A 14368-nucleotide genomic window follows, 5' to 3' on the forward strand; every position below is an offset into this window, starting at 1 on the left:
CGCGCCTCATTATCTGGAGGGGTAGAGCATTTATGTTGGGCCTTTGCTTTTCTCGTCGCCGCCGACACCACTGAGTCCGGTGTAGGTTGAGCCGAAAGACACTTCGGTGTAGAGTCTGGTACTTTAAATTTCTTTTCAATGCGGCCTTTGACAGCCGGCTCAGAAAAAGGGTGACGCATGGTTTGAACACCTTTCCAGACATGGTCTAAAATGGGTATTGAGAATATTGAGCGTCTACTCTTGCCCATATGGTCAAAAAGAAAAGTCCTTTTTCTCCTCCTGTTGGACCAGGCCAAACTCCTTGCACGCTTTTTCCATCATAGAATGAAAGGCACCTATATCGTCCGGTGGTGACGTGTGAGTGGGACTCTTTGGTGTTTCCATTTCCACATCCGACACCCAGGATGGATCCCTAGATGGTGAGGGATATATCTGACGCTGACCCGTGGTCAGATAGGGAGTCCGAAAGCTCACCTTCCTCCTGGACTGCTGGAGTAGTTGGAACCCCGATCGATCTGGTTGGGCGGTGTGAAGGGCCGGGCTTGTCGACGGGGGGTGTCGACGGTACAGGTGGAAGCCTTTCGTCCAGCGATTTCAGCAGCGAGTGTAAGGACAGTACCTCCATGGACAGGGTCGCCTGAGAGCTTGGAGGTTGGGTAAACACCTGAGAGCAGGTTGCTCCTGAGCTCCTGGCTCGTAGACCGAGGTCCTCCGGGCTCACAATTCTGAAGCCGTCGTCTTCTTTCGAGGCAATTGACGCTGCCTGTTCCTGTAGCAATGTGTCAGGCAACCCCATATCAAATACTTCTGGTCTCCAGGCCAGAACTTCCGTCGACGAGGACATCGTCGCCGGGTTGATGACGGGTGAAATCGACTGCGTCAGCGGCAGTGAGGACACCGACTGGTTCGTCGACGTTGGGCCTGCAGGTGGTTTAGGCGGTCCTGCCTTCACAGCGCTCTCCCTGCGTTTATCCAAATCTCTACTCGTGGCTGATCTGTGTTGATCGCCCGAGGAGGATTTAGGCCTCTCCTTTCCTTGACGAAGTTGACGAAGATGTCTTTCTTGCAGAGTCTTTAGAAGAGTCCTTAGAAGAGTGACTTCGTGGAACGTCCTTTTCCGCAGGGCGTGACTTCTTAGCCGGAGGTTCCGACGAAGTTGAGCGTCGAGGGGCTCCTGATTTCGCAGAGGCCACGCTGCACACAGAGCCCACCTCTGACTGAGGGTACGCTCCCGCACCGTCATTTAACCAGGATACCAGCCGTCGATTTCGATCCTTCAGGGTTTTCTGGGAAAAACCTTTACATATTTCACACTGGTCTGCTGAGTGGTGAGGGTGGAGGCAATAAATGCAGTCTAAATGGCCGTCCCCCTCGTAAACCTTCAATCCGCACGTGGCACACGGGCGAAATAGAGGTTTTCCCGACATTCCGATAAAATTAACAAACTCACAGGAGTTCGACAATTCGAAAAATCTAGCAATAGAGACTACGCGAGGAGATCCCACTATCTTTGGAGACGGTTGAAATCTGACGGGGCCCGCGGGGGCGGGGCTTTTATACCGCTACGTCCTACGGGGCATGCGTGAATGGCCCCAGAGAGGACGTAGATAGGACACACAAGTGTCGGAAGTTTTTTCCTATAGGAAACGACTATATATGTGTACCGAGGGTTCCCAGTCTGACGACGGGGAATATTCTAAGCATGTGAATCCATGAAAGATCCAATGCTGGAGAACACCTGGTTGGCATGCTCTACGCGAAGTTTGGCGGGATAGAGCATGGCATATTTGATTGAATGGTCTCGTAGTCTACCTTTCACTGCTTGGAAAGTCTTGCGTTCACGTTGGACGGCCATTGAAAAGGCCGGGTAAAGATGAATCCTAGCGCCGCCCAGTAGTAGCTTGCCCTTGAGCCTCGCGGCCCTGAGGAGAGCATCATGATCACGAAAGTTAAGCACACGGGCTATGATGGGTCGGGGTGGATCCCCAGGTTTGGCCGTCAGGGCTCGGTGTGCCCGCTCCATAGCAAAGTGCGGGGAAAGCTTGGGTGAGTCAAGGAGCGACAGTAGTTTATGCGCAAAGTCCTCCATTGGTTCATGAACTTCATTCTCGGGAACACCGATAATGCGGAGGTTGTTACGCCTTGATCGGGATTCCAAGTCCTCATTCTTCTTTTCCACAGAGGACTCGGCTGGAGAGAGCGACGACCTCAGAGCACAAGGCACCCAGTGCATCTTCCGCGGAGCCCATCCTTGTCTCGACCTCCGACACTCGGCTATCCGTCCTCTCAATGTGGGCCTTAATAGGGGATATAGTGCCGTTCATATCTAATTTTGAGTGGAGTGCGATGAAGCCCTCGCGGATAAAGTCCATCATGTTTTGGGGCTCCGGGGCCGCGACAGGGGCCTGCCCGGCGGACTCCTCTGGTGATCTCACCGGTGTCTTCGCGAACATATTGATGGAGCTCTGTTTCTTCGCACCCCCCTTGGTCATCTTGACGATGTTGGGGATCGAGTGGTGTGAGGGGGATGCCAGCAGCTCTAGAAGAAGGGTGATGCACCCCTTGAGACTGTATGCAAGGCTGGGTGTAAGGCAGGAAGTTGTGCAGAGGGCACAGTGGCTGAGGATCCGTATATATGGGGTTTTGCGGTTGCCGGTGGAAACAGTGAGGCCCCAGCTAGCCCCAGGAGACGTGGAGGGCACCATCCGAGGACCTAGAGTGTGGGTGACCGCAGGGGCTGGGGGGCAATCATGCCCTACGGCCACCATGAGAGCAAGGGTCCCGACTGATTACACCCAACGCCGGCCAGGGAGGCAGGCCTCAACCCCAATGACCGCGATGTAGGCTTAGGCAGGCCCCAGGTAGATGGCAGGTCCTGTGTGGAACAGAAGCCCCGAGATCCCCGCGACCTGCTCAGGAGCCAGGGATCCCCCAGGAATGAAGATCCGGGAGACCAGCGAGGTCCAGGGCACCCCCAGTGAGGCGAGCAGATGGTAGAGGGGCACACCAGGGGAGGTTCGAGCGTGCCAAGTATCAATCCCGTGCACCAAATCAGAGCCAAGCAGGGGGGGCGGTGAGCAGCACCCCCCCCACCACGTACCTTGTTACGCCGGGTTTACACTGACAAAGCCGGCTGTGGAGCACAGCGCCCGAGGGCACGCCGCAGCCCCACACAGCCCTGGGAGTCCACCCATATGTCCTCTGATGGTAGCGCTGAGTCGCGCAGCAGCGGCCACAGTACCCCCACAGCAGCGGGGGTGGTTGAGGAGCAAGTGAGGGGCTGCGACTCCAACGGGCCCGCCCTCACGGGATGGGCTCCAGCAGATGCAGGCGAGGGGGCCGGGACCCCGGAGCGTCCAACAGGTCCTCCCCCAAATGAGCAGCAGGCTCCAGGGAGCAGAGAGGCCCGGCAAGTCTCCCTCCGTCAGGCCAGATATTGGCACGAAGCCGCAGCGCCGATGGGGGCGGGGGGAGACAGGTCCGGATCCCGGGACTCCCAGCTCCGATTGCGATGATCGGGATGAAGGCGGATGATGCCAGGTCACATTAAAAGCAAAGTTGTGCCCTCCAGGGCTGAGTGCCAAGCAGGAAGGTGCCAATTAGAGGATCGTAGGATCTGCCTGCCGCGGAGAGTAACGCTCAGGCGGCCATCTTGTTCAGCGCTCAACAGCGCCCCCTGGCTTTAGTACTTTTGACCCGTCCACCTCGAGTGGATCTCCTTTGGCCTCTGAGCCGGCTGTCCTCTGCCTTTCCCGAATGTGGAATAGCGAAAGGACTCCTCTCCCAGAGGTTCCTTGGGGGGGCGAAAAGGAGTTTGGCGGATTGCAGCTCCTAAAGATTTCGCCGCTGCATTAGATGTCTGCAACTTTTCCAGACTGTCATCAGCCTTTTTACTGAATAAAGAGCCGTCAAAGGGCATATTCAAAAGTCTGGCCTGTACATCTTCAGCAAAGCCAGACTTTCGCAACCACGCATGCCTGCGGAATGTCGCACTTGCCGCCATTGCACTGCTGATCCTGTCAGCGGAATCGATGCCAGTTTGAAGTGACTCACACATGGCATCTTTGCTATCTTTAATAATGTTAAGGCTTCCCTTTCCTCTCCTTCGGGTATGCAGTCAGCCGCTGATGAAGCACACTGCCACAGTGTGTGACTGAACCTGGCGAGCGTACAGGTGGCGATGGACTGCAACGCCATACTACAAGCAGAAAAGGCTTTTTTTTTGCCATAGAATCGTACCTTTTGTCATCTGTATCGTGTGGGGCAGTAGGGTAAGCAGATCTGCTGCTTGATGAAGTTTCTGCTTGAACCACCAGGCTCTCTGGAGTCGGGTGTTTTGATAAGTATTCAGGGTCAGCCGCAGCTACCCTATACTTGGCCGACAATCTTTTATTGACTGCAGGGATAACCTCAGGAGTTTCCCAATTAGATGAAATCTTCCTTTGCAAGGCTGCATGGAAGGGGACCACAGGATCCTCCTGTGGACCTTTGTCTAGTTTGTCTGTCAGGTCATCCTGTTGAAAAACCGGTGAAGGCGCAGACCACCCATAAATTCAATAATCCTTGCCATCAGGGTTCTATAGGGTGTTTCGGCATGTTCCCCTGGGTCCGGTTTGACAAATTCCACTTCTGCAGAAGTGTCCAGCCCCCTTGCCTCATGAAATGATTCCTGTAGGTCTTTCAACATTCTTCCTCAGAGGTAAAATACTCTGAAACAGGTAGTGTTGTCCACTGCAACCCGAAGGTTTCCTGGTCGGAATCCTCCCCTTCGTCATAGATTGAAGATAATCCGAGGTATTCTGACCTCGGAAATGGTGTAAAACCCATTTCTAAGGCAGAAGGAGCCAAACTCGTCATTATTGGGTGAGAAAGGAACAAGTTACTTACCTGTAACTGTTGTTCTCCAGCATGGGTCTGGCATGGATTCACATGCTCATGAATATTCCCCGTCAGGCTGGGAATCCTCGGTAAAGAAAAAACCAGTATCAGTTTCGTTTCTGATCTGTCTTTCGTAGTAATAACCAATCACTGGTCTCTGCGTCATACTGACCACAGCCAATGACTGCCCTCTACCTAAGCACCGCCTCTGGGAAGCCATCTTCAGATTTGGAAGCACGTGAAGTGGCAGTATGACCAAGTGAAGAGCCGCAGAGGGGTAGGCGGGAGGGTTCGCATGTGAATCCATGCCAGACCCATGCTGGAGAACAACAGTTACAGGTAAGTAACTTGTTCCTTCTCCAGCATGGGGTCTGGCATGGATTCACATGCTCATGAATAAAGAATACATAGCAGTACACACATGCACAACCACGGGAGGTGGCAAAGGCTCAACATTAAGCATCACATAAACTCAACATTAAGCATCTTACCTCCTCACCAGGCTCACCTCAGGCGAACAGGTTGCGCAGCACTGCTTGGCCGACCCTGGACTCCTCCCTGGAATCCCGGTCGACGCAGTAGAATTTCGTGAAGGTGTGCGTCGACCTCCACGTAGCAGCCCTGCATATGTCCAGCAGGGGCACACCAGATAGGAACGCCGTGGTAGCTGCGATCGCTCTGGTGGAATGGGCTCTCGGACGGCCAGGCAGCGGTCGGTTTGCCAACCGGTGACAGTACATGATACAGCCGGAGAGCCATCTGGAGATGGAAGCCTTCGAAAGAGCCTTCCCCTGATTGACAGGTACAAAGTTCACAAAGAGTTGTGACGTCTTCCGAAAACCCTTCGTGCGGTCCACGTAGAACTTCAGCGCTCTAGCTACATCCAGCGAGTGCAAAGTCCTCTCAGCCGGCGACGAAGGCGACGGGAAAAACACAGGTAACACCAAGGGTTCGTTGAGATGGAAGTCCGACGGTACCTTGGGCATGAAGGAGGGGTGCGTCCTGAGCACTACCCTCGTGTCGTGGAAAGTCAAGTACGGGGCCTTGCAGGAAAGGGCCTGGATCTCTCCCACTCGTCGTGCGGAGGTGATGGCCACAAGAAAAGCTGTTTTCCACGATAGAAACTTCAACGGGGCCGAGTGCAGAGGCTCGAACGGAGGTCCCATGAGCTTGGTCAGCACCACGTTGAGCTCCCACGCCGGGGCCGGAGCCTTCACCGGCGGGAACGATCTGAACAGTCCCTTCATGAACTCTTTCACCAGACGATGAGACCACAAGGACGTCCGCCCCGTGGTTCTGGTGTATCGGGAGATCGCAGCAAGATGAATCTTGATGGACGCGTGTGCCAGCCCAGCCTTGGCCAGCGTCAGCAGGTACGGCAGTACTTGGGGAGCAGTAATCCGTAGAGGGTTAATCTTCTGTGCGTGGCACCAGACAGAGAACCTCTTCCATTTGTGTCCGTAGCATTTAAGAGTCGAGGACGCCCTGGCCTTTGCAAGAACCTCTCTGCAATCGGCCGGTATGTCGTATCCTCCAAACTCTAGCGCTGCAGGAGCCAGGCCTGCAAGTTCAGCGACTTCGGGTCGTGGTGGAGGATGGCGCCTCCTTCCCTGGAGAGTAGATCCGCGTCCGCCGGCAGCTTGATCGGCGGGGACGCTGACAAGTCCAGCAAGTCCGGGAACCATATCTGCCTCGGCCACGCAGGTGCGACGAGGATCATCCTGCACCGTGACCTCTTGAGCTGGTTGACGAGCCGGATTAGCAGAGGCAAGGGAGGGAACGCGTAGAGGAACAGGCCCTCCCAGGGGAACGAGAAAGCATCGCCCATGCTCCTCGTCTGGGGAAACCTGCTGGCGAACCTCCGGCACTTGGTGTTCGTCGCCGTCGCGAACAGGTCGATCTGGGGTGTGCCCCACCGTCGGAAGAGGCGATCCACCAGATCCTGCCCTAGTTCCCACTCGTGGCACGAGCGCAGCTCCCTGCTGAGTGAGTCGGCGATGGTGTTTTTTATCCCTGCCAGATGAAACGGCACCAGAAAAATCCCTTGGGCGACGGCCCAATGCCACAGGTCCTGCGCCTCCTTGGACAGCGCTGGGGACCTGGTTCCGCCCTGTTTCCTGATGTAAAACATGGTGGTGGTGTTGTCGGTGAAGATCCTCACCACCTTGCCCTTGAGGGACGGAAGGAAGGACCTGAGGGCCCAAAACACTGCACGGAGCTCCAGGACGTTGATATGCAGGGACTTCTCCGTCGGGAGCCAGAGTCCCCTTGCGTGCAGATTTTCGGTGTGCGCTCCCCACCCTTCCAGGGAGGCATCCGTGGTCACAGTCTCCTGGTGGGCTGGGGTCTGGAAGTCCATGCCCGCCGTCAGATGCGCGCGGGTGCCCCACCACCGTATCGCTCGTCGGAAACTCTCGTCGAGCTTGATCCTTTCCTCGAAGCTGCCAGTCGTCTGGATCCAGCGCGCATCCAGGAATTCTTGCAACGGGCGCATCCGGAGCCTGCACATGGGAATGAGGTAAATGCAGGAAGACATCATCCCGAGGAGGGACTTGATGGACCTCACTTTGGCCGCGTCGGTCACCAACATCCGTTGCACCTTGCCCAAGATGGTCCTGGTCCTCTCATCCGACGGGGAGGCCAGAAGGGACACTGTCGAGCCTCGCTCCCAGAAACAGTGCGACTTGCGCGGGCACCAGGTGGGATTTGGCGTAGTTCACGGAGAATCCCAGGTCCGTGAGGAGTTGGACGGTCCTTGCCGTGTGGACCACGGCGAGCTCCCTCGTCTTGGCGCGGATGAGCCAGTCGTCCAGGTAGGGGTAGACGTGAATCCCCTCGCGGCGCAGCTGCGCCGCCACCGGTGCGAGGCACTTGGTGAATACCCTGGGTGCCGACCGTAGTCCGAAGGGAAGGGCTTTGAACTGGTAATGACGCCCTTGGACCACGAATCTGAGGAATTTTCGGTGCCCCTTTAGGATGGGAATGTGGAAGTAGGCATCCTCCAAATCCAACGACGATAGGAAGTCTCCTTCCTCCAGCTGACCCAGGACGTGCTGGAGGGTGACCATCCGGAACTTCTGCGCCTTGATGAACTTGTTCAGACGTCGCAGGTCTAGGATGGGGCGCCATCCTCCCGTCTTCTTCACGAGGAAGTATCTCGAGTAGACTCCGGAGCCCCGAAGCCTCTTTGGGACGAGTTTGATGGCGCCCTCTGAGCATCGCCTTTACCTCCAGGAGAAGTTGAGGGACGTGAAGTTCTTTCCTGGCCACGGGGGGGACGCGCGGGCACCTTCTTTGAAACTCGAGCGCGTGGCCCCGGGCCAGGGCGTCCAGCACCCAACGGTCGGTGGAGATGGACTCCCACACGCTGACGAAGCCCGCCAGCCGGCCTCCCACCGGGGTGCTTCGGTGGGGGCCTGACCCCACGGCCGGTTCAATCCTGCTTGGACGCGGCCTTGCCGCCTTGACCTCCTTGGCGACGACGGCGGGGTCCGCTAGACTTGCCTCGTCCTCTGTAGGCCTCTTGCGACGACGAGCGGGCCGCTTGACGGTAGGAAGCGAAACCGCCGCCGGAACCTTTGGAGGCGCCCTTGCCTCCGCCGCTCCGAAAGGGCGTCCGTCGTTGCTGCAGGACTCCAAGGGCCCGGGCCGTCTCAGTATCCGCCTTGATGGCCTGAAGGGAATCGCCCACTGTCTTGCCAAACAGGTTGTTCCCGTCGAAGGGCATGTCCAGGACTCTGGTCTGGACGTCCTGCCGGAGGTCCGTAGCTTTGAGCCATCCACGACGTCGAAGGCAAAAGCCGTTGCCCAGCTGGCGGAACCCAGTGTCTGCGATGTCCGTCGCCACGGTGATGGCGTGGTCCGAGGCCACCTCACCTTCCTGCAGGATCTCCAGGGCCTCCGCCCTCTTGTCGTCCGGCAGAAAATCCAGCAGGGGAGCTATCTTGTACCAGAGCTCCCTGTCGTAGCGGGCCACGATAGCCAAGGCGTTGGCCGCCTTAATCGTCGTCGCTGCCGACGAGATGACTACGTCCCATAGCATCCAATTTCTTTCCCTCGCCGTCCGGCGGGGAAGTCGATGTGGAGGCCCGCCCCCCCCCCCCCCGTTTTCTTCCTGGCTGCCGCGGAGACGACGGAATCCGGGGTAGGCTGCGCCCGGAGGCATAGGGGGGCCGTGTCAGGGACCCGGTACTTTTTCTCGTACCGGTCTCTTCTAGCTGGCGTCGTGGAAGGGTTCTTGAGGAGGGAAAGGCCCTCATCCCAAATGTCGTCCAACAGAGGCACTGCGAGGACCGTCTTCCTCTTGGCCTCGCGCCGCTGATAAAGGAAGCCTTCCTTTTTCTTCTCCTCAGGGCAGAGTTGGAAAAGCTCGGAAGCCCTGGAGATCATGGAGTGGAAAGATCCGATCTCGTCGGGCGGAGAAGCCCTGGTGGGAGGCGACGACGGCATATCCTCGTCGTATGCCTCGTCGTCCGTACCCGTCGCTGCCGTGTCAGTCCCCGTATCATCCCCTCGGGTGGAAGGGGAGGAGGGCTGGACGGGGCACGACGGTTGAAAAGGAGGTGGTGGATGGATCCTTCTTTTCTTGGTAGGGGGAACACCAGAAGGTCCCGGTTCTGGATCCCCCGACGGGAGAGGTTCCTCCGTCGGTAACGGTAGCCTCGTCCTTATCTCGGAGCATAAGGACTGTATGGCCAACAAAATGGCCGCCGAGTTGTCTTGCGGCGCTGGCAGAGGGGAATCCGACGGGCGAGCAGGGGCCCCGTCGGTATCCTCGACGATGTCGTCGTCGTCACCTGCGTCGGGGTCCATTCCGACGGGCTGGCCTTGTTCCACGCCTAGGCCGTGGCTTAAGACCTCGATCAGCTCCTCTTCGGAGGTTGAGGCCGAATCTACGACGACGCCCTGCCCCCCCCTCCTTCCCCACAGAGGGTTTCACGGGGGTCCTATCGATGGGCACAAAAGAAGACTCCCTCCGAGGAGGCAGGGAGATTCTGGGCCCTGAGGTCGCCACCACTGGTGCAGCCTCCACAGGCTGAGCCAGGGCCGCCGCGACCGTTTCGATAGAGGGCTTGGTCGGATGGATCAAGGCCTTCACCACCTTAGGTGCGCTCACCGCCTTATCCTTGAGGGAGGGGGCACTGCCACGCTCCTCCTCTGCCTTAGAGCTCGACCGGGGCCTCTCCAGGAGCTTCGCCGGGTGCTCGGCCTTCCTCTTACCCGACCCAGAGCGTTGGCTCGTGGTTGATGGTGCCGGGGAGGGTGCGCCCTGCCTGGCGCCCGTAGAGCCCGACCGTTCGGCGCTCCCGGTGCCAGCGGACTCGCAGTGCTTGGCCTTATGTTGGGCCCCCGTCGCCGGGGCGCCCTCAAAGGTCTTAGAAGACCGCTCGGATTTCTTCTTCTCGCCAGACGGGCTCTTACCCTCCAGCCAGTTGGCGAGACGTTGATGACGGTCCTTCATGGTCCGTTCCGACATGTTGCCGCAAAACGCACAGTCCTTCTCCACGTGCGTTTTGTCCTCATGAAGGCAGTAAAGGCAGAAAGAGTGTTCGTCCTCCTTAAAGACGTTCTGCAGCTGGCATCCAGGGCAGACCCTGAACAGCTTTCCGGGCGTCGAGCTTCCCTTCTCCTGGGCCATCTCCGAGACCGGGCCTGAGAAGCTTCTGGAGTCCTCCGAAGTGTAGCTCGACGAAATCTTCACCCTTGAGGGGCACAGACGAATCCGACACGGGTCCCCGTTGATCGGATGTAGGATCGGTGGAGCTTGAGGCTCTTTTGACCGAAAGATTCGAAGTTTTTTGTGAAAAAAACGCGAAAAATAGCACTAACGCTCGAGAGCAATAGCACGAGGATCCCAACACATGAACGTGCGGTAAAAATCTGAAGATAGCTGCCAGAGGCGGTGCTTAGGTAGAGGGCAGTCATTGGCTGTGGTCAGTATGACGCAGAGACCAGTGATTGGTTATTACTACGAAAGACAGATCAGAAACGAAACTGATACTGGTTTTTTCTTTACCGAGGATTCCCAGCCTGACGACGGGGAATATTCATGAGCATGTGAATCCATGCCAGACCCCATGCTGGAGAAACGTCGATGCCGACGCCGATGTGCCAGGCTTTGAAGGCACTGAGAAAGGCGTCGAGAAAACTGGAAGAGGCCTCAAAGAACTTGAGAGGATCGGGCTCCTACTCGAGGATGTCGACAACGGTCTCTGCGTCGTGCCGGAGGCTCTTGGTATCACCGTTGGCTGTGAAGTAGCCGTGGTTTTCTCTTTCATTGGCGTAGAGTCGATCGACGTGTCGAAGAACCCTTCGACAACGGTGTTAATACATGCGTCGACGGGACCTTTGACAACGGCGGAGACGGTGCCTTTACCCGATGGCCCATGGCGCTCTCGGTGGACTCTTTCGCTGGGTGCAGAGACTCGCGGCGTTTCGATTTTTGGGGTTTTTCACCCGGGGTATCACCCTCAGCTGTACGAGGGGGTCGAGGCCGCTTTCTTGAAGACGCTTAGCATTTTCCTCCTGAATTCCTCCCACTCAGCCTGAGAGCTGTGTTTTGTGGGGCAGGAGACCCTTTCTGGGGAAACAGAAGACGAGGAAGGGGATCTTCAACGTCTCCTTTGAGTGTCTTGATCGACAAACGGTGAGAGCTACTTCGAGACCTAGAATGGAAATGCTTTCGACGGCGAGGAGACAAATGCCTCGGCTGAAGAAACTTGGAGGTTTTGACTGACTTACCTCTCGAGCTTCCCCTTGCGCTCCTTCAAGGCTTTCGCCGTCATGGACATGCAGTCCTCACACTCCGAACAATGGTGCTCGACTCCCAAGCACCACAAGCAGATCCTGTGTGGATCTGTTAGACATTTTCTTACCGCAGTCTCGACATTTTTTGATGCCGGACCGCGGCGTCGGTTTTGATGAAGAAGCCTTCGAGAACGAGTTGGTATTTTAGTAAATATAATGTTCATCTGACTGATCTGAGCAACGATATTCCGAGGCCCCACAAAGCACGGAAAAACGCAACTGAGCAACGGACGCCACGCGTTGCTATTTATGGGCATGGTGACGTCGGCGCCGATACGGTGGCTGTCGAGGGACATCGACTCGGCGGACGTCGACGCGCAGCGCCCTCTACAGAAAAAAAAAATGACGAGGCCAGCAAGCTGGAGACAAATTATCAAAGATAAGGAATACGTCGGAGGACACAATCCCTTTGAAATGTCAGTTTATGGGTTTGTTTTGTAAAATATGAAGCAACTGCTTTGTACAAACAAGGGGCCAAGATTTGGTAGACCCAATAGCTTTAGAATTCTGTTATTTATTTTACGAGTATGTAATACACCCAAGGACCTCACGTGTGATCTCACCTGGATGAATTGTGAAATGCTATTCTATAACCACCTGGGCATATCAGTGCTTAGCCAGGCACTCTTTTTTTGCTTAAGGTCATACTGCAGACAAGAAAGTGACCAATCCTGGGTCTACATCGGGGTATAGTTCCCTCAATATTTCTATAAAACAGTTGTTGCCGTGTCCATAGAAGTTTCGGCTGCATTAAAGGATTTCTTCTGGGCCTCGGATCGTGTCTCTGGGAAAAGAGCATGGAAGTGTTCAGTGTGGTGAAAATTAGAACATCAATCTAAAGGGTGGGCTAGTGAAGGGTTGAGCAAGTGGGCAAAATCAACTAAAAAGCTAAGATCTTCACCGAGACACTGAAGGCAAAGTGCGTGCGCGTCCACCACCAGAAAGGATCTGGCACAGGCAGGCACCTACTGAAGCCTGTTGGGGCCGACATGCGCAGGGGGGAGGTTAGAGTCACCAGTTATACCAAGTAAGGTTAATGAAAATTACAATAGTGGGATCGAGGTCCCATGGGGAAGGTGCAACATGTGGAATTATGGGGGGGCCTCATGCACCAGCGCAGGTCAAGCCGGTCTGTTCCAGTAATCATGGAAAAGAGGACCGAGGTGTGGCAGAGTCAAGGGAGTGCATGCTCTAGGGCCGCCTATGCAGTATGGGAGAAACGGGACAGTACCCAGGCTTATGAACATCACTCGCCAGTAGCTCCTGCAAAAATGTTGCCGATCCATGGCCTACACCTTACCATAATGGCTCCATGCCAAAAAGTAGTCGAGTACATACACCTGGTTCTCAGTTAGGCTATTGGGGGGGATTTTCTTTTATTGCGAATTCCATCACTCCATCAGTGTAACTCTAAACATATTTACTTACTCCACAAGTACTGCAATTCATGAAAGAAATAAACCACAGTATAAACCTGCAGGGCCCATGTTCCCTGGGACAAATGTCAACTCTGTAAAAGGGACCATTTTGTAGAATTGCCACGGACCCAAATTAAATATGAAGTTAGAAGGATATATTAACTAAAGCATACATTTGAAACATTCAAAGATGGATGTTAGATGAAACTGTTTATTTGAGCAATGCTGACAAGTGACCAAAACAAAATACAAAGCACCAGTCAAACTATCAGATGGCTGGCATAGTACTGATTTTTACTAATTTAAGCGCAGGGGATGTGAAGGGTTGATAACTTCACAAATTGAAACTGGAGTCAACACATTATGTAATTTTCCTTGTGATGTAGGTGTATTAGGCGGACTTGCTGAGTGCCACTGCTGAAAAACGAAGCTCTCCTTGCTCGCGAGCTGTGAACTGCCGACAAATCTTTGCAGCATCCTGCAACAAGGAAAAGCTTTATTAAAACTCAATGAAACATTGAATATATAATGCACATTTAGTTACATAGCAGTTACCATTATTGAAATCCATATACGGGCTGCTACCTAGCAATATAGCAATTCTAGTAAGGCAAAAAATGGTAGATGCTAATGCGGGATAAGCAGTATTACAATAACGACAAACCACTTAACAGTAATGTAGTATGGATTTTCCCCTCCCACATTCATTACGTTAGGATATATTTCATTTGTATAGCGCTCACACACAAATAGTTCAGTGACCCTGTGTCATGATGCAGGATTAAGCCTCGTTCTCTGGTGAGCAGGTCCGGAACTACTAGCAGCTTGACCGGGGTGACGTCAGACTCCTAAGGTACGGATACCAAATCTGTTGCAGCCACGCTGGGGTGACAAGTATACTACAGCAGCACCAAGGGTATTGCTGACCCATAGCAGGGGAGGAAACTCTTGCAGAAACAGGCTTCCCCATAGGAAGGAGAACATGTCCCCCATGCTCCTGCGTTGGTGGACTCTTCTGCCATTTGGAGTTTGCCACCATCGCAAACAGGTCCATCTGAGGCCTGCCCCATTTCACTAAAATGCGGTCGACATGGTTCTGTCGAAGTTACCACTCATGGCAGGAGCGCAACTCCCTGCTGAGGGAGTCTGCAATGGCGTTCTTCACTCCAGCTAGGTGAAGAGGAACGAGAAACATCTCTTCACCAACAGACCAGAGCCACAAGTCCTGTGCTTCCTTGGAGAGCGCTGGGTAGAGAGTGCCCTCC

The 14368-nt window shown here is 55.1% G+C and overlaps 1 protein-coding gene across 1 annotated transcript in view; it reads right to left on the reverse strand.

Annotated features, from left to right (window-relative positions):
* Positions 1-13296: 13296 nt before the first annotated feature.
* Positions 13297-14368, reverse strand: part of UCHL1 (ubiquitin C-terminal hydrolase L1) — a 287246-nt gene continuing 286174 nt past the window's right edge. The window contains exon 9 of the mRNA XM_069631750.1: positions 13297-13581. Coding sequence (XP_069487851.1) covers positions 13495-13581 — 87 coding nt within the window. The 3' untranslated portion in view covers positions 13297-13494. The remainder of the gene's footprint in view (positions 13582-14368) is intronic.

This window comes from Ambystoma mexicanum, chromosome 6q (assembly GCF_040938575.1).
Source record: "Ambystoma mexicanum isolate Mex_15411 chromosome 6q, UKY_AmexF1_1, whole genome shotgun sequence".
Classification (NCBI taxonomy): Eukaryota; Metazoa; Chordata; class Amphibia; order Caudata; family Ambystomatidae; genus Ambystoma; species Ambystoma mexicanum.